The sequence below is a fragment of the Cervus elaphus genome, chromosome 24 (assembly GCF_910594005.1).
Source record: "Cervus elaphus chromosome 24, mCerEla1.1, whole genome shotgun sequence".
Lineage (NCBI taxonomy): Eukaryota > Metazoa > Chordata > Mammalia > Artiodactyla > Cervidae > Cervus > Cervus elaphus.
In genome coordinates this window covers 67,204,032-67,223,146 of record NC_057838.1, presented here as the reverse complement: position 1 = coordinate 67,223,146, position 19,115 = coordinate 67,204,032, and the positions used below count along the sequence as shown (strand labels likewise).

The 19,115-nt window shown below is 51.4% G+C and overlaps 2 protein-coding genes and 1 non-coding gene across 3 annotated transcripts in view; 1 reads left to right on the top strand and 2 right to left on the bottom strand.

Moving 5' to 3' along the window:
- The window catches only part of CAND2 (cullin associated and neddylation dissociated 2 (putative)), a 29,816-nt gene extending 15,797 nt beyond the window's left edge, over nucleotides 1-14,019 (top strand). Inside the window, exons 9-15 of the mRNA XM_043887001.1 lie at nucleotides 798-939; nucleotides 1,292-2,794; nucleotides 4,952-5,047; nucleotides 9,005-9,174; nucleotides 10,249-10,413; nucleotides 12,045-12,152; nucleotides 13,060-14,019. Coding sequence (XP_043742936.1) covers nucleotides 798-939; nucleotides 1,292-2,794; nucleotides 4,952-5,047; nucleotides 9,005-9,174; nucleotides 10,249-10,413; nucleotides 12,045-12,152; nucleotides 13,060-13,287 — 2,412 coding nt within the window. The 3' untranslated portion in view covers nucleotides 13,288-14,019. The remainder of the gene's footprint in view (nucleotides 1-797; nucleotides 940-1,291; nucleotides 2,795-4,951; nucleotides 5,048-9,004; nucleotides 9,175-10,248; nucleotides 10,414-12,044; nucleotides 12,153-13,059) is intronic.
- Nucleotides 14,020-14,651: 632 nt separating this feature from the next.
- Nucleotides 14,652-18,693, bottom strand: RPL32 (ribosomal protein L32). The gene is made up of 4 exons (XM_043887011.1): nucleotides 18,607-18,693; nucleotides 17,676-17,776; nucleotides 16,915-17,096; nucleotides 14,652-14,830 (listed from the first exon to the last, which is right to left on the bottom strand). The coding sequence occupies exons 2-4, from the start codon at nucleotides 17,769-17,771 to the stop codon at nucleotides 14,701-14,703; spliced, it is 408 nt and encodes a 135-aa protein (XP_043742946.1). The 5' UTR covers nucleotides 17,772-17,776; nucleotides 18,607-18,693; the 3' UTR covers nucleotides 14,652-14,700.
- Nucleotides 17,854-17,993, bottom strand: LOC122683372. The gene has a single exon (XR_006337719.1). It is a non-coding gene; the product is annotated as a small nucleolar RNA SNORA7 (small nucleolar RNA).
- Nucleotides 18,694-19,115: the final 422 nt, after the last annotated feature.

Below are 19,115 nucleotides of genomic sequence, written 5' to 3'. Positions count from 1 at the left end.
TGAGAGGTAGTTTTTTTCCTTTTTTAAAATATTTATTTAGCTATTTATTTGGCTCCACTGGGTCTTAGTCGTGGCATGCAGAATCTTTAGTTGTGGCAACTCTTAGTTGCAGCATGTGGGATCTAGTTCCCTGACCAGGGATTGAACCCTGGGCCCCCTGCCCTGGGGGCGCAGAGTCTTAGGCACTGGATCATCAGGGAAGCCCCGAGATGTAGTTTTTTGGGTTTGCAGATGGATGTGGAAGGCGAGGGGCTGGGAGATGTCATGTGACTTCTGGGCTCTGGCTAGAGCATGAAGTACAGTCCCCAAGATGGTGGAGCGGGGAATGAGTGGAGTTCTGTTCTGGACATTTATTCTATTCAAAGGCCTCATTGGATGCCCGAGTTGAGATGTCAGGTGGGCGGGTAGCACACAAGTCTGGTATCAGATGTAGATCTGGGAGTCATTGCTTCCCTGGGATCCAAACCTCGGGAGTGGGGGAGCTCATCAGGGAGGGAATCCAGCTGGGGAAGCGAGAGGGGCCCCCAGTCTGGTGACCTTGAGCTGCTCACTTCAGCTCTGTTCCTGTTTCCCAGGTGTCAGGTGGGCTCAGGACTCGTGCCCGCCTCAGAGGGCGAGTGTGGAGTGAGGTGTCTGGCACAGAGCGAGTGATGGGGAGCTCAGCGTGGAATGATCCCCTCCACATGCTGGGGGGTCCCTCCTTGTCAGCTGCCTGGGCAGAGCCCCCCAGTAGTGGGTGGGGTATGTGGGTTCCTGGGTGGTCACTGGCCGCCTCCTCGCCCCCGACTTGCCCACAGGTGCCTCTTGTGATGAAGGCCCTGCAGCGGCAGCTGAAAGACCGGAGTGCCAGGGCCCGCCAGGGCTGCTTCAGCCTCCTCACCGAGCTGGCGGGCGTCCTCCCGGGCAGCCTGGCGGAGCACATGCCCATGCTGGTAGCAGGTAGGGTGCCCTGGAACCTGGGGTCTGCTCTTCCGGGCTTCTCCCCGAACCCAGCCCCCAGCCCTTGCTCCCTGCCGGTACCACCGTTCAACAACCTACAGCGACTCCCCACTGCCAGCAGTGAGTACAGGGCTGGGGTGCAGGCCCTCTGTCCTGTTTTCATGTAAGTTTCCTGGCCTGTATCCTCAGCCCTGGCCCCAGCCGAGCCCTGACCTCTCAGAACCTGCTGCTGCGTAAGGGCCCAGATGCCTGGGTCCAGCTCAGACGCCTGCGGGTCCTCCACCCCTGCATCCAGGGAGGGCTAAGTTGGGTCAGGGTGTGTGTCCTGGTAACCTGGGCACCTACCCCACAGGCATCGTCTTCTCGCTGGCGGACCGCTCCAGCTCCTCCACCATCCGGATGGACGCCCTGGCCTTCCTGCAGGGGCTGCTGGGCACAGAGCCGGCTGAGGCCTTCCAGCCCCACCTGCCCACTCTCCTGCCACCAGTGATGGCCTGCGTGGCCGACCCTTTCTACAAGATCGCAGCAGAGGCCCTGCTGGTGCTCCAGGAGCTGGTGAGGGCACTGTGGCCACTGGATGCGCCTCGGAAGCTGGACCCCGAGCCCTACGTTGGAGAGATGTCTGCGGCCACCCTGGCCCGGCTTCGGGCCACCGACCTGGACCAGGAGGTGAAGGAGCGGGCCATCTCCTGCATGGGCCACCTCGTGGGTCACCTGGGCGACCGACTCGGGGACGACCTGGAGCCGTCGCTCTTGCTCCTCCTGGACCGCCTGAGGAACGAAATCACGCGGCTCTCGGCTGTCAAGGCCCTGACGCTGGTGGCCACGTCCCCGCTGCGGATCAACCTGCAGCCCATCCTGGCCGAGGCACTGCCCATCCTGGCCTCCTTCCTGCGCAAGAACCAGCGGGCGCTGCGGCTGGCCACGCTGGCGGCCCTGGCCGCGCTGGCCCAGAGCCAGGGCCCCGGTCTCCCGCCGTCTGCCGTGCGGGCCGTGCTGGCCGAGCTGCCCGCCCTGGTCAGCGAGAGCGACATGCACGTGGCCCAGCTGGCCGTGGACTTCCTTGCTACTGTGACCCGTGCCCAGCCGGCCTCCATGGCCGAGGTCAGTGGCCCCGTGCTGGCCGAGCTGCTGCGTTTGCTGCGCTCACCCCTGTTGCCGGCCGGGGTGCTGGCGGCCACCGAAGGCTTCCTGCAGGCCCTGGTGGGGACCCGGCCGCCATGCGTGGACTATGCCAAGCTCATCGGCCTGCTCACCGCACCCGTGTACGAGCAGGCGTCGGACGGCGGGCCCGGCCTGCACAAGCAGGTGTTCCACTCGCTGGCCCGCTGCGTGGCGGCCCTTGCCGCGGCCTGTCCCCAGGAGGCGGCGGGCACGGCCAACCGCCTGGTCGGCGATGCCAGGTCGCCCAGCTCGAGCCCCGGGGTCAAGGTCCTGGCGTTCCTGTCGCTGGCCGAGGTGGGCCAGGTGGCCGGTCCGGGCCCACAGCGGGAGCTGAAGGCGGTGCTCCTGGAAGCCCTGGGCTCTCCCAGTGAGGACGTGAGGGCGGCCGCCTCCTACGCGCTGGGCCGCGTGGGCGCGGGGAACCTGCCCGACTTCCTGCCCTTCCTGCTGGGGCAGATGGAGGCCGAGCCCCGGAGGCAGTACCTGCTGCTGCACTCGCTGCGGGAGGCCCTGGGGGCCGCCCAGCCCGACAGCCTGAAGCCCTACGCCGAGGACATCTGGGCTCTGCTGTTCCAGCGCTGCGAGGGCGCCGAGGAGGGCACCCGGGGGGTGGTGGCCGAGTGCATCGGGAAGCTCGTCCTCGTAAACCCTTCCTTCCTCCTGCCCCGGTTCCGGAAGCAACTCGCTGCAGGTAGGGGCCTGGGGATGGGCAGAGGCAGCCCAGATCAGAAGTGGGCAGTGTGCCCAGGAGGTCCACACCGGGTGAGCTCGTGTAGGTGATGGGGGTCTGAGCGTCATGGTGTTGATAAGACTCACCCGTTAAAATCAGTGTTTCCTGAGACTCAGGGGGACCCTCTGGGACAGAGGAGACACAATCCTTGACGTGTCCTTCCAACAAGTAAACTTCTCAAGATGCCACTGGGTGTTGTCAGCGGCCACGTGCCCCGGGCGAAGGTTGGTAAAGGTGGTTCTCTGAGGGGCCAGAGACGGCAGGGTGCAGAATGCAGCTCACTTGGGCTGGCACGGACCAGTAGCAAGTGTAAACGTGGACTCGGAGTGGATGCCAGGCCCCGTGGCCCGGAGAGGGCCAGGGACAGGGTCAGGAGGGCAGGTGTCATGTCGTGGGGTCAGAGCGCCTCAGGATGTTCTGCAGCTCATGGAGGAAGAAGGCAAGCACGTGGATGGTGGGCTATGGGGCAGATCAAAGCCCCTGGGAATGAAAGGCCTCTGGGCCCAGAGCTGGTCTGCTGGTCTCCAGATGGTCTCTGGTGGGTTGGTTGACATAATGCAGGCAGAGTGCTTGGTCTGGTGGGTGGTACCTAATTTGTACTGTTAGTATCTGCTGTCGTTGCTGTGTTAGTGGTTCCAGTTAGGCCCTTACTGGGTGGCTGGTGTAGAAGCTGCAGCTCTGGCCCTCAACTGCTGTGTAGACAGGACGAGCACGTTGAGGACATCGCCTGTTACACCCACAGGGCTCTTCACGAGAAACCTTGGGAGGCCAGGGTCTCGGGATGCGGGGCAATTTCTTTCCTTTTTTTTAAAAAAAATGTATTTATTTTTGGCCATACTGGTGTTTGTTGGAGTGCATGGACTTTGACTAGTTGCGGTGGGGCTTAGTTGCTTCTCGGCATGCGGGATCTTCCCGGACCAGGGATTGAACCCATGTGCCCTGCATTGCACGGTGGGTTTTTAACCACTGGACCACCAGGGAAGTCTGAGCCCTGCCTTTTCATAACTCAGATTTGCTTGGGCCTCATGCCCACTGTTGAACCAGCTAACCGGCCACATTTCCTTTTTACCGCCGGCTGTGGGACGCTTCGAGCCAGATCAGCTGCCTGGTACCAGCAAGTTCATGGGACTGCCTCTCTCTGCACGCCCCTCACTCTGGTCTCCATCTCACTTTGCCCTTGACCTCATTTTTCTTAATTCATTTAATCCTATTCTATGTGTATTATCTTCACCAGCTACCCTGAATCTTCTTAGGAGCCAGTCAGGGTGGAAAGAGAAAGAGGGAAAAAGCTGCAAGTCTGAAGTCCGTAACTCTCCCTCATACCCGTGCATCAACTTGTAAATTTTGTCCCAAGTCTTCAACTAAAGTCTGTGGGTGGAAACAGCCTTAACCCATTCAGTGCTATGCACTAGACGGGTGGGAGGTGGAGAGGAGAGAGAGATGGCCAATTAATTTCCTCCACCTTGATGGGAAGTGTATTTCCTTCCCTTTCTGCAGCTTCTTTATTCAGACAACGAGCAGAAAAGCAAAATTAAGCAATTTTAGCCCATCTGAAGTACAACTGCTCTCTCCTTGGAAAATGCAAGTTACAGGGGGGCCCAGAGAGAGCTCAGAAGCAGCTGGTGAATTCTGGACTTGCTGTGTGACCTTTGATCTGATTTTAACCTTTCTGGTCTCTCTTTCCACATCTGTAAAGTGGAGATTAACAATAATTTTTGAAATCATTTTAACTAATATTATTATCAACCAATGACTAGGATTAATTGAGATCATATGTCTAAAAAAATATCTGAAAAACAGAACGCAGCTCCAAGGCCTGGGCAGAGGTCTTTTTTCAGGTTGAGCCCCGTCTTGGGTTCTCGTTCTTGATTCATGTCCTCGGGGTGGCTGCTTGAGAACCGGCAGTTGTACTGTCTCAGCTGCAGGTGGAATTCAGGAGGGATTGCAGACTGCCAAGGAAAGTGGTAATGACTTCCTCGAAGATGGATGTGTGGGGTTGCGTGGGAAGAGGTTCCGATCCCGTCTCCCACGGAGGCGAGGGGAAGCTTGGCGTCCCCCAGCCCGGGGGTGTCCGGGACCTGCTGTGCCCCCGCCAATGCCACCCCTCCCGTCCTGCAGGTCGGCCACACACCCGCTGCACGGTCATCACAGCAGTTAAGTACCTCATCTCCGACCAGCCCCACCCCGTCGATCCCCTCCTGAAGACCTTCATCGGTGAGCACCCCCTCCCTCTGCCCACTTTGGTCCTCTCCACCCTGTTCTTGCTCTTGATTTTTCTTCCTTTTTTTTTTTAATATTTTATTGGAGTGTAGTTGATTTACAATGTTGTGTTACTTTCGGGTGTACAACGAAGTGAATCAGTTATACATACACATAAATCCACTCTTTTTTCCATATGGGTCATTACAGAGTATTGAGTAGAGTTCCCTATGCTATTCAGCAGGTTCTTAATAGTTTTCTATTTTATGTGTAGTACTGCGTATATGTCAATCAATCTCCCAGTTTATTCCTCTCCCTCTTCCTTCTTGGTAACCATGTTTGTTTTCAACATCCATAGGTCTGTTTCTGTTCTGTAAATAAGTTTATTTGTATCACTTTTAAAAACTAGATTCCACATATGAGAGATATTATATTTGTCTTTCCATGACTTACCTCCCTCAGTATGAGTCTCTCAGTCCATCTATATTGCTGCCAGTGGCATTATTTCATTCTTTTTTATGGCTGAGTAATAGCCCATTATGGGCTTCCCAGGTGGCACTAACGGAAGAGAACCCACCTGCCAATGCAGGTTAGCTGTAAGTGACGCGGGTTTGATCCCTGAGTCTGGAAGGTCCCCTGGAGGAGGGCGTGGCAACCCACCCCAGTATTCTTGCCTGGAGAATCCCATGTTCAGAGGAGCCTGGCGGGCTGCAGTCCGTGGGGTCGCACATGCACGCAACAGTCCAATATGTGTATGTACCACATCTTCTTTATCCACTCCCTGCTGATGGACATGTTGGTTGATTCCATGTCTTAACTGGTGTAGATAGTGCTGCAGTGAACATGGGGCTGCATGTATCTTTTCGAATTAGAGTTTTCTGCGGTTACATGCCCAGGAGTGGGGTTGCTGGATCATATGGTAGGAATAGTTCTGTTTCTAGTTTTTAAGGGAACCTCCATACTGTTCTCCATAGCAGCTATTCCAGTTCATATTCCTCCCAGCAGTGTAGGAGGGTCACTGTATCCTTTCCAGCATTTATTGTTTGTGGATTTTTTGATAATGGCCATTCTGACCGGTGTTAGGTGATAGCTCATTGTACTTTTGATTTGCATTTGTCTAATTGTTAGTGATGTGGAGCATGTTTTCATGTGCTTTTTGGCCATCTGTACGCCTTCCTCGGAGAAATGTCTTTAGCTCTTCTGCCTATTGAAATATCTTCTTCCTCATCAAATTTTTGCACACTACATTTTGCATGCATTGTGGTTTCTTGCCTGAATAAATGATTACTGACAGTTATGACAACTAAATAACAACTTTCTAATTTCAGCATTCCTTCCATATTTATTAGTTTGCGTTTTATTCTCAGGAATAACTTTTTGTTTTCCCCCATTTATTCACTGATTTGTTCATATCGTTATAGACTCAGGGATTTGTATTTCACTCAGTGGATTATAATCTATTACTGTCTTTTATTTAGATTCCCAAGACTGTCTCACACTTAAGCCAGTGGGAGCCTTTCAAGCTGTTTCCTATGTTCTGTTGACATGTTTCTGTCATTCTTTTCACATATCCTTATCTTTTGCACAATAAGATGCTCCAGACCCATCTTGAACCTTTCCTGTCTCGTCCCTGGAATCAACCATTTCTCCAAGAAGCCCTGATTCCTGTTAGTGGAGGATGGTACTTATTATATGTATTACACAATAGCCCCTATATACACGGGTCACCTCCTGTTCCAGTCCAGCACCACAGGATTCATGCTTGCCTTCTCCCTTTCCATGTAGCCTTCTCTTACGGGAGAATGCCAGCTTCTATTTTCCACAAGATATTTATTCACTTCATCCTGGAGTCCACAGAAGGTAGTCATGAGAATTGCTAACCCTTATCTGTGAAAAATCAGTATTCGTTTATAATTCTTTCATCTTTAGCCTGAGGGGCATCTTGTCACAGAACTTTGGAAGTTACTTACATGAGTTGTTCTCCTTCATAACCTGGGTACTTATATCATTTGAAATACAGTTATGATTTTTTTTTTTAGGGACCCCTCTCATTCTTGATTTTATTTATTTATTGACTATATAAAACATGAATGTAGTCATTAAAAAATCTAACCTACACAAAAAGATGTATGCTCAGAGAAATGCTTTGTGACTCTGTATAAGTCTCTTTACCTCTCTGATCTTCAGGATGCTCATCTGAAATAAAATCAAGGGAGCGTTTAGAGAGTCCTCACTTGGAGTTCTGCCACGTGCTTTTTAGACATTCAGTTCAGTTCAGTCGCTCAGTCGTGTCCGACTCTTTGCGACCCCATGAATCGCAGCACGCCAGGCCTCCCTGTCCATCACCAGCTCCCGAAGTTTACTCAAACTCATGCCCATCGAGTCGGTGATGCCATCCAGCCATCTCATCCTCTGTCATCCCCTTCTCCTCCTGCCCCCAACCCCTCCCAGCATCAGGGTCTTTTCCAATGAGTCAACTCTTCACATGAGGTGGCCACAGTACTGGAGTTTCAGCTTCAGCATCAGTCCTTCCGATGAACACCCAGGACTGATTTCCTTTAGGATGGACTGGTTGGATCTCCTTGCAGTCCAAGGGACTCTCAAGAGTCTTCTCCAACACCACAGTTCAAAAGCATTAATTTTTCGGCGCTCAGCTTTCTTCACAGTCCAACTCTCACATCCATACATGACCACTGGAAAAACCATAGCTTTGACTAGACGGACCTTTGTTGACAAAGTAATGTCTCTGCTTTTAAATATGCTGTCTAGGTTGGTCATAACTTGCCTTCCAAGGAGTAAGCGTCTTTTAATTTCATAGCTGCAGTCACCATCTGCAGTGATTTTGGAGCCCCAAAAAATAAAGTCTGACACTGTTTCCACTGTCTCCCCATCTATTTCCCATGAGGTGATGGGACCAGATGCCATGATCTTAGTTTTCTGAATGTTAAGCTTTAAGCCAACTTTTTCACTCTCGTCTTTCACTTTCATCAAGAGGCTTTTTGGTTCCTCTTCACTCTCTGCCATAAGGGTGGTGTCATCTGCATATCTGAGGTTATTGATATTTCTCCCGGGAATCTTGATTCCAGCTTGTGCCTCTTCCAGCCCAGCATTTCTCATGATGTACTCTGCATATAAGTTAAATAAGCAGGGTGACAATATACAGCCTTGACGTACTCCTTTTCCTATTTGGAACCAGTCTGTTGTTCCATGTCCACTTCTAACTGTTGCTTCCTGACCTGCATACAGGTTTCTGAAGAGGCAGGTCAGGTGGTCTGGTATTCCCATCTCTTTCAGAATTTTCCACAGTTTATTGTGATCCACACAGTCGAAGGCTTTCGTGTAGTCATTAAAGCAGAAATAGATGTTTTTCTGGACCTCTCTTGCTTTTTTGATGATCCAGCAGATATTGGCAATTTGATCTTTGGTTCCTCTGCCTTTTCTAAAACCAGCTTGAACATCTGGAAGTTCTCGGTTCACGTATTGCTGAAGCCTGGCTTGGAGAATTTTGAGCATTACTTTACTAGTGTGTGAGATGAGTGCAATTGTGCGGTAGTTTGAGCATTCTTTGGGATTGCCTTTCTTAGGGATTGCAATGAAAACTGACCTTTTCCAGTCCTGTGACCACTGCTGAGTTCTCCAAATTTGCTGGCATATTGAGTGCAACATTACCACGTTTTAAATGCTGAAACCAGTCCTACAGTTGTTACCCCCGTTTTACAGATGAGGATGTTGAGGAGGCCCAAGGTCCCACAGTAACCTCATGGTCAAGCCTAGATTTAAACCCAGGCCACACGCAAGTCCACTTTCTTATCTGGAGTTTGTTGTGCAAAGTAGATGCTCGGAACACATCCATACCAGCCCAGGCAGGTCTGAGTGGCCCCCGTTAACCAGATAAGCGAGGTGGGGCGGGGACGGCCGGTGTTTGGCTGTGGCTGTGCCGCCCCTCACCCCGGCTTCTGGTCTTGCTGCCAGGAGAATTCATGGAGAGCCTGCAGGACCCGGACCTGAATGTGCGCCGGGCCACACTGGCTTTCTTCAACTCCGCCGTGCACAACAAGCCCTCTCTGGTCCGCGACCTGCTGGACGACATCCTGCCCTTCCTCTACCAGGAGACGAAGATCCGCCGCGACCTCATCCGAGAGGTGAAGCCGGGGGAGAACACAGCCAGACCGGACTGCTGGGGCTGGGGAGAGGCTTAGGGTCAGGTTCATCAGAGCAAGCGCGGGTTCACAGGGTCCAGTCTGCCCCTGTGTTTCCTGGTGGTGTGAGCCTGGCCGGGGCAGCCCCAATCCTCTCTTAGCCTCAGTTTCTCCAAACGGGCAAAAGGAAAGACATAATGGTGTCCACATTGTAGGGTTGTTGAGACGATTTAATGAGCTAAATCTTGCAAGTGCTCAGAACTGCTCCTGGCACACAGTCGGCGCTCAATAAATGTGGGCAACTCTTGTGATCACTTGACATTCAGCAGGTGTCCGAGGGACCCCAGCCCTGCACCTGGGCGCCAGGACTCAGCTGGCCCAGACACAAGCCACCAGTTTGCTAATGGCCTCCTGATTATTGAACTTACTTAGAGCCCACGTGGTGAAGTTAGGATGTAAGAGGTACAGAGTTAAAGTGACTTAATAGCCAAGTCTTTGCATGATACAAAGAGAAGGTCTGAACCACCTAGCATCTCGGAGGAAGATACAATTCTGTTTAGAGAGGTTAGGAAAGTTCCCCCAGAGAAGGCATCTGAAGTGGGCTTTGAGGGGTGAGTAGGAGTTTACCACTACAAGCAAACCCTTGTGGTTGTAACAATGTCAAAGAGACCTGGGTTTTTAATTCTGATTAAACCACTTACTAACTTGGGCTCGTCTCCTTGGGCAAGTTAACATTTCTGAGCCTTAGTTTCCTCATATATTAAACGGAGTTTATAGTAACACTGTCTTCCTGGGACTCTTGTGATGATTTGGTCAGGTGTCATCTGTCCAGCAGTCAGCACAGTGCCTGGCAGAGCATACCTGTTCAGTGGATTATAATGTCATTTGAATTACTATTATCATTATCAAAAGGCATCGCCGGCTGAGCGCAGGCGTGGAAACTGGAGAGTCTAAGGCATGATTTGGGGACAGGACACAGTGCTGAATGAGGGAGGGGTGCACAGCAGGAGCTTGGGGAGGTGTCTTCCGTGCCTGGGGTCACAGCGCCCAGCCCGTCTTCCTCCCTTCCTCCTGCAGGTGGAGATGGGGCCCTTTAAGCACACAGTGGACGACGGGCTGGACGTGCGGAAGGCGGCCTTCGAGTGCATGTACTCACTGCTGGAGAGCTGCTTGGGCCAGCTGGACGTCTGCGAGTTCCTGAACCACCTGGAGGACGGCCTGAAGGACCACTACGATATCCGGGTAGGAGGGGCCCCGCCGGACACGCTGCCTGTTTGTCCCCCACACCCGCCCCAGGCACCCCCACGAAAGTAGTTGCGTTGTTCTGTCTTTTTGGCTGCACAGTATGGCTTGTGGGATCTTAGTTCCCTGACCAGGGATCAAACCCATGCCCCCCCACCCGCCCCTCCCTGCCCTGGAAGGCCAAGTCTTAACCACTGGACCACCAGGGAAGTCCCCCACTTTGTTCTTTTCCAGTAAGAAAAAGAACCCAGTTCTCACACCTTTGGTGGGAGTGGGCAAGGCCTTGGGAGGTCGGTTTGGCCAGAACTACAAAAATGTAGAACTTAGAAACGTTGTATGCATTTACTTCTTGATTCATTTGTGGCTGTCCTGGGTCTTCGTTGCTTCACGAGCTCTTCTCTAGTTGCGGCGTGCAGAGGCTACTTTCTAGTTGCAGCGCGTGGGCTTCTCATTGCGGTGACTTCTCGTGCTGTGGAGCAGAGTGCAGGGTACTTATAGCTCCGGGCCTCTAGAACACAGGCTCGGTGGTTGTGGCTCCCGGGCTTACTTGCTCTGTGGCATATGGACTCTGCCCACACCAGGGAATGAACCCACATCTCCTGCATTGGCAGGCGGATTCTTTACCACCGAGCCACCAGGGAAGCCCTAAGCACATTTCAAAATGTGGAATTCACTCCGTGAACTGACTCCGTGGACTTGAACTCCTAAACACACGTTCCAAGAGCTTTAGGCGAGAGGTGGTTCTCCACAGCTTTCTGGGGGTTGGGAAACGCTGGCAGCCACCAAAATGTCTGATCATGGAGAGCTGGCTCAGTGCACCGGGTCCCTCCCGTCACGGGATCCTGACACTGTTGGAGTGGGATCTGTGTGCTGGCGTGGAAGGTGGCCCAGACCCCCCGTCAGGTGGAGAGTGAGTTGTAGAAGTTTGGGCCATTTTGTTACCTGTGGGGGAGACAGGTTTCACCTTCTGTCCTTGAGCTTTTTAATATATATACAATGAGAATGAATCCCTTTTACAATGAAAAACTAATGTAAAATAATCAAGTCATTAATTGTGCTTGTTTAGACAATATAAACGAAGAAGGCAATGGCACCCCACTCCAGTACTCTTGCCTGGAAAATCCCATGGACAGAGGAGCCTGGTGGGCTACAGTCCATGGGGTCGCGAAGACTTGGACACAACTGAGCAACTTCCCTTTCCCTTTTCACTTTCATGCATTGGAGAGGGAAATGGCAACCCACTCCAGTATTCTTGCCTGGAGAATCCCAGGGACGGGGGAGCCTGGTGGGCTGCCGTCTATGTGGTCGCACAGAGTCGGACACGACTGAAGCTACTTAGCAGCAGCAGCAGACAATATAAAAGTGAATAAATGGAGTGGTAATCATCCAAAAGTTCCACACACTTAAGAGCCAGTGTTGTAAATCTCAGTGTTTGCTGGGCAAATGCACGAAAACATTCCTTGGTCAGCCAGTATTTGGTGAGTGCCAGCAGAGATCAGTGCGACAGGCAGGCCGGCTCCTACTTTGGACTTGCGTTCCGGGGGCTGGGTCCAGACCTCTGCTCTCCCCCAGGGCCTGCTCCTTTCCGTCCTGGGCTATTTCACCAAGAACTGTCTCCTTCCCCTGGCCAGATGCTGACCTTCATCATGCTCGCCCGACTGGCTACCCTGTGTCCTGTGCCCGTCCTGCAGAGGGTGGATCGGCTCATTGAGCCCCTCAGGGCCACCTGCACTGCCAAGGTAAGCCCCCTGCCCAGCCCTGGGTGTACCTGCTGGGTCCCCTGCAGACGGTTCATGGTTACCATTTACTGAGAACCTCCTGAGATACAGGTGGTATATGAAACACTATTCAGTCATTATCACTGTCTTATTCTTATCATTACATACACAGAACAAAGGTTCAGAGAGGTTACTGACTAAGGCTACAGTAAAGCTGGTATTCAAACCTGGCTGTCTTTATTAAACATGTCCTGAGTGTCAGGCCTTGTGCAGGTACCACCAGGCATGTGATACTGAACATGGTGGACTCCCTCCTCTCACATCCTAATGGGGAAACTGAGTCAGACACTATCTATCAGGCAGTGCCTGATATCACCCTGGAGTGCCTCATGGTCCTGGGAGGATCTGGAGCAGAAGGCTTACGGAAAGCTGTGTGTTAAGAACAGAGCCTGTCACACCCAGGGGACCCAATAAATGCCTGCCAAGTGCAGGAACTAATTTGGGTTTTGGAAGGGTTTGAATTAACCAAGAAAAGGGCAGAGCCATTTGAATCCAGCACTGCCCAATGCCAGGCTCTTAACCTCTACCAGGAAGAGCCTGAGTGTTGTCTGGGTTGAGTCATGGAGTGTCCAGAGAGCAGACCAGAAACCTGGACTTGATTCCATAAACAGTAGGGAAATTCCCGAGATTCCCTGAATAGGCGGGTCAGGTGGGGATAAGGCAACAGAAGGCAGGCGAGCCAACTTTGGGCTGGTGAGCAGAGCGGGTTGCACTTGAGTGGGGGGAAGGGGTCAGCTAGCAGGCTGTCAGAACAAGCCATTCATCAAGTCCAGCGGTGCCAAGAGCCTACTTTTAAGCACGTAAAGCTAGGAGATGGGGCATGAGCTGAGCAAGATGATAGGTGACCAGCTCATCGTTTCCACTTTAGGTCAAAGCTGGTTCCGTGAAACAAGAGTTTGAGAAGCAAGATGAACTGAAGCGCTCAGCCATGAGGGCAGTGGCCGCCCTGCTGACCATCCCGGAAGTGGGCAAGAGCCCCATCATGGCTGACTTCTCATCTCAAATCCGATCCAATCCCGAACTGGCTGCCCTCTTTGAAAGCATCCAGAAGGATTCCATTTCGGCTCCCAGCACAGACTCCATGGAACTCAGCTAGCACCCAGCCCTTGGGGACCCCAGCTTGCAAGGAGGCCCACCAGAGTCAAAGCCAGAGCCTCACCCTCCTACCACCGCAGGCCTCTACTCCTGCCCTTTCTCCATCTCCCTGGGGGCCCTCCAGCTCCTGCTCGGGGCTTCCAGCACCTTCTCCAGGGACCCCCAACTCACAGGCTCTGTCAGAGCTGCCAACAGTTGGCCCCTTTAACTCAGGACAGTCATTCAGAGGGGGTGTGGTAGTCCTTCCAGGCCTCCCGTGAAAATGGATGTGACTTCACACAGGTTAGCCTGGCTCCCTCCAGCCGGGGGTCCCTGCTCAGTGTTTAGTCTTTAGAAATAAATACTCTTGTGCTCATAGGAGGCAGGGGGCCGGCCTTCCTCCCTGCCACTGTCCCAGATATTGTCCTTCTCCTTTCTCTACTTCACCTGTTCTGATCTACGAAAAATTAGTGCTTTGGCTGGGCATCTGAAAAGCGAGATACCTCTATGAGCTCTTCACACTTTAGAATCCAAAATGCTTTATAGTTTTGCAAGGCCATGTGGGTTGGGTAGGAAATAAGATGTTAATTTTTTCTAATTCCCAGACTCTCATGTAGCAAATTGGCAAATGTGTCACCGGATGGTTTGTGAACCCGTCCTCTTTACTTTTTAGTATCAAGGACACAGAAACAGTCAATGTCAGGCCAAACAATTTTCTGCCATCCCAGGTCAATAAAGGACAGATCCTGAATCATTATTTTCTCTGCACAATTCCTTTCCTCAGTAGTTAAGACCGTCAGAATGCTTCCCAAGTCTTTCAGAGGAATGAGATGACCAGTAATTTACTCAACATATATTTTGTTAGATTAGGTTTTGAACAGGACCCAATCTGAGACATCCATCTACTAGAACTGTGGGATTTAAACCCAGTCTTGTGCCAGAGTGCCACATGCCCTATCCCACGTGACCTGTGCTGCTTAAACCATGTGTTGGAAAAATGGTTCATAAAAAGTCATAGAACAGCTGAATTCTAGCTATTGTTACCTGAGATCTACGGCTACGGTTGAAAAGGGAAACCTGATTGTCCTCAGTCTTTGTAAGAACCGCACAGGGTAACTTCTAACTTTACAAAGTGAGGCTAAAAATGACTACCTGCTTCAAGTGCAAGGACCCTCCATCTGGGTCTCAGAACCTACCCTGGTCTGAGCACTTGAGGTGTGCACCCTGAGAAGGATCACAGGTCCTTTACAAACCACCCCTTCCAGACAGAAGGTTCCAGAGAGCACAAACAGGCAGAAGACCAATCTGTGGCAAGCTGTCATACTGAAGAGCAAGAACCAAGGGGGGAAAAAAAAAAAAAAGAACCAAGGGGGAGACGACAGATGGTCGGGTTTTATGCTTTTATTACCACAAACAAAATGTGCACACGAGCTGTCTATTCATTTTCCTCGCTGCGCAGTCTGGCATTGGGATTGGTGATCCTGATGGCCAGCTGGGCTGCTCTTTCCACAATGGCCTTGCGGTTCTTGGAGGAGACGTTGTGAGCAATCTCAGCACAGTAAGATCTGGAAGAGACGATCAGTACGTGGGTAAGGAGGCCTGCCTGGAAGGCACACTGTGTTCCACTGGGAAGGCAAAAGCTTTGGTTCCTCTGCTTTCAGAGCCACAGCACTGAAGGCAGGGGCTGCAGACTCACCTGATTCCATGGTGCTAGCAGCAAGCTCCTAAGTGTTCCCTGGTAGTGACCCCTCTCACTGAGTCCTCCCAGCAGCCTTGTGACCCAGGCAGCACCTCCATTTTACAGACAAGGAAACCAAGGCCACGAGGTGGAAGTGAATTCCCAAGTCACAGCCAGGCCAGGATGGCTCAGCCTTCTGAAGGTTCTCCCTCAGTCCTCTGGGCCAACCTTCCCAGCTCAAGGCAGTCTCAGGGAGCTTGGCCTTGCCAGTTAAAAGTTTAGGTAAACTTTCTGCAAAGCAACCAACAACCAAAATCCAACAGTCTGTTTAAGCCAAGGGCTCCCTGGCCCAGACCATAAACATTGTTTGTTTGCTGCAGACAAAATTCAAGTTGAAAAGTAACAATGTCTATCTAGACTCATCCAGTGAATGACAAGACCCAACAATTCCTGAGCACTCGCCAGGTACTGGTCTGTCTATCCATTCCTTCACAGTCACATCCCACCCCAGGTTGTCAGCAAATTGGTCTCATGAGCACATTTCAGCAAGGAAATGCCTTATGAAGCCATTACAGCGGATTAAGACTAGACACACTACCCCTGGACAAATTTCAGCAAACTCTAAAGGCAGCAGGCAGAATTAAGAACTCTGCAGGAAAATAGCTTCACAGTAAGAGACAAACCAATCCAGACAGAGAACTGCTTTGTTTTAAAGTCTACTCATGCCAGTATCTTAAAGGAGACTTAAGTTGTATCACACTTTCCATCTTTAAAAAAAACACCACCACCCAGGTCCTCATCTATGTGTATTTAATAATCATGATCACAGTGCACATATTTAAAATACTTTTTTTCTCTGCTTGGGCATCTTCCACACAGGACCACTGGGTTTTTGTTTTGTTTTTTTTTAATGACCACTGTTTTTAATATAAGCATAACATTCCAGCTGGTGCTTGTACCCCCACCATTCACCAGTGATGTGTTGTTCAGTTACTGCAATGATCAACTTAGTTTCAATTATTTAAAGATAAATGCCCAGAAATAGAATTTGTGAATTAGATTCAGAGTATTTCTGTGGCTATTGATAACAAACTACCAAGGTACTATTAAAAACACACTTATCTTTATGGCAACCAGCAACATATGCAGTGCAATCTTTGCTACACAAAAGGTATTAAACTACACCATTCTGTCACAGTTCTCTACCAACCTGCTAACTCAGTGCGGTTTGGGCATCCAACATTAATTCCTAAGCCCATCCTTTCCAAAATACTTGCAGTATTTTAATGCTTGGCTAAATTCCTGACCTAGAGAAACTCAACAGTGAGTGAGAATACTAGTTGTTTATTACTTGTGCCCAGAATTACTATGGGTAGTGGAAGAAAACAAACTCTCCTCCACTTAACCAAGAAATACCGCCTCCCCCCAATCCAGATTAAAATTGTGTCTAAATCACCCCCCACGAAAAAACTTTTCTCATCCCACTGCCCTACACAGACCACAGGTCATTTACACACAGAGCTCCCCAAGTGTCTAAATTCCTCAGAACACATGCTGTCCTCTGCCTGCGGCCTCTCCTTTCTCAACCTCCCATTAGGGCCCCAAATGAGGCAGCAACACCTCCACCCCTGCAGCCTTCTGAAGAGTCCTGTGGCCACAGCACTAAGAATCCCTTGGGTCTTGGGCTCTGTTTCATCCCTGCCCCTCCCCCCACTTAAGTAATGTTCTGGAAACCACTGCCAAAGGATGCCGCAGTGCCAAGCAAAGCCATTACCTCTTTTCAGGTCCCAGGCCTCTACACTTTTAGGACACCCCCTCCCCCCAGCAAAGGAAACATTCTGGAGTCCCCAACAAGCATCCTCCAAGCTCCTGAGGATACAAGACTCCTCCAACTGCATTCTAGTCGCCCGCCCAAGCCGATCTCACAGGCTGGCTTCTGACACCTGAACCCAGAGGTGAGACCCAACTCACTTGTTGCACATCAGCAGCACCTCAAGCTCCTTGACGTTGTGGACCAGGAACTTCCGGAAGCCGCTGGGCAGCATGTGCTTGGTTTTCTTGTTACTTCCGTAACCGATGTTGGGCATCAAGATCTGGCCCTTGAATCTTCTGCGTACCCTGTTGTCAATGCCTCTGGGTTTCCGCCAGTTCCGCTGAAGATAAAAAAACACACATGGTTAGTGTCTGTGAAGGTGCCTACTCTGACTTCAGGAGAAAAAAGGGGGCCAGATGAAAAGGAAATGTGCCAAACTCTAGTTGTCTTTGGGTAACAGGATTTCATAGGAGCTCCTACATTTGACCAGCACAAATACACACCTCCATTCACACGTCTTCCAAGCAAAGGAAAAGCAGACTACATACCCATGAACCGTGAGGGGCCTGTGTATAAAGATGAGGAGCCTGGCTTTCAACATCACACTCAGCACCTAAGTTTTCCCACCTATGCAATAAGTATAATCTCACCCTCATATTGTCACAAAGGCACCTGAGATGTAACTAGTATAAGCCTCTATATACCTCAAAACAGGCCCATGCCCCGTGTTATTTAAATTCCAACTTTACACATACATCAAGAGCCTGAGTGCCGGTGAGGCAGGGCCACCTGGGGTTCTAGAGAGCCCTGCCACCAGCCAGGGACCAGTCATCTAGCAGAGCTCAGAAACCCAGCAACCTGTTTAGGGACCATCTATTTTCTTTTCACCCAACACACACTTCCATCCTGGGCCACATACCTTGATTTTGACATATCGATCTGACTGATGCCTAATGAACTTCTTGGTCCTCTTCTTGACGATCTTAGGCTTCACGAGGGGTCTGAGGGCGGCCATGATGCCTTCAAGAAACAGGCAAGAGACCACGTCAAAGATGACTTCTTGGAAGGACTTTCTCGCCCTGCCCGGAGGCTTGAACTCTTGTTGCAGAGTGTCTTCCAATCACCAGATACTGAGCAAACTGGGAATGGAATGGGTACCTCTGCCAGGCTTGCTTTCCCTCCCGACTCCGAAGCTGGCAGAATACAAGCCATTCTCCAGATGCGATCCTGGGAGGTTTAGGGGGTCACCCTGCACAGTCAGAGCCAAGAAAGAATGCCGCCAAAGGGGGATCCTCGAAGGTCAAGACGCAGTTTCACATTCCCAGAGATCCTCACCCGCTACCAGAATTTCGGTTAATTACACTATTCGAGTCGTAGCTCAGCATTTTTTTTTGGCGGTCTCGTCAAAGCAGCAACCCCAGGGCCAGAAATTGGAGGAGGAGCGCCGAACAGTGGAAATAGACAAATACACGTGAGTAGACAGGGCTAAGCGAGGTGATCCGAGAACTCGAGCTAGGGCAATCAGGCCGCAACTATCCCAGTCGCTTCACAGCCCCCTAGGACCCCCGCATAGTCTGGCCCCAACCAGCGCCCTGCGCCCCCAGGGCTCAAACAAGCTGTCCGCAGCTCTGACTGACCCCAGGCGGCCTCCGTTGGAGCACAAGCGGCCCTGGGAAGCGAACCTCCATCACCTGCCGGGCCGTTTCGCTCGGATTCTGTACGCGCTCCAGCCAACCAAGAAGGGCAATGCCCACCCAGACGACTGCTCAGAAGGACGAGCTTCCCCGACAGGCGGCGAAGGGGCCAGACGCAGACCGCAGAGACGCGGATGGCCACCGATTAACACTCACCGAGTCAGAGATGGCTGCCACCTCCGTAGGCAGCGCCGAGGAAGAGAGAGGAAGGGGCCGCGCGGGGGCTGATGGGACGTCGCTTCGCATCCTGACAGAGAAAAGGCAAGCACTTCCGGCGTTTAGCCCTTCAAAGATACTAAAGACACGTCAGAGAAATAATACTGAAAAAAAGCCGAGGCTGCCTGTGTTTTCCTAGTTATTAATATCTAGGAGTAGTACTAAAAATTTTCATGCCTTCAGTTGGGGCCGCATAAAAATTTGAAATTCTTTTTGAGCTTCTAAGACCTAGCGAGGAGTCACTCACTTCCGCCAGGAATTGAAGCCGTCCCTCCGGAGGATAATCCAATTTTTAGATTATTTCCGCCCGCGTTTCTTCTCCCGAAGTGCGCCTCTTAGTGGCCAGGAGAGAGCAAAACATAGACTTCCTAATAATTCTCTCACGTGAGTTTATAAACAGCAATGAGACGATCAAAACACTCATTCGGTGGATTTCGCGCAGTTCCATG

Bases quoted from the DNA above. Each gene is read 5' to 3' on its own strand.
- RPL32 (XM_043887011.1), bottom strand. From the start codon at position 17,771: ATGGCCGCCCTCAGACCCCTCGTGAAGCCTAAGATCGTCAAGAAGAGG. The intron at 17,097-17,675 runs GTATGTGGCCCA...TTTTATCTTCAG, and splicing joins ATCGATATGTCAAAATCAAG to CGGAACTGGCGGAAACCCAG. The intron at 14,831-16,914 runs GTGAGTTGGGTC...CGTCTCTTCCAG, and splicing joins GTGCTGCTGATGTGCAACAA to ATCTTACTGTGCTGAGATTG.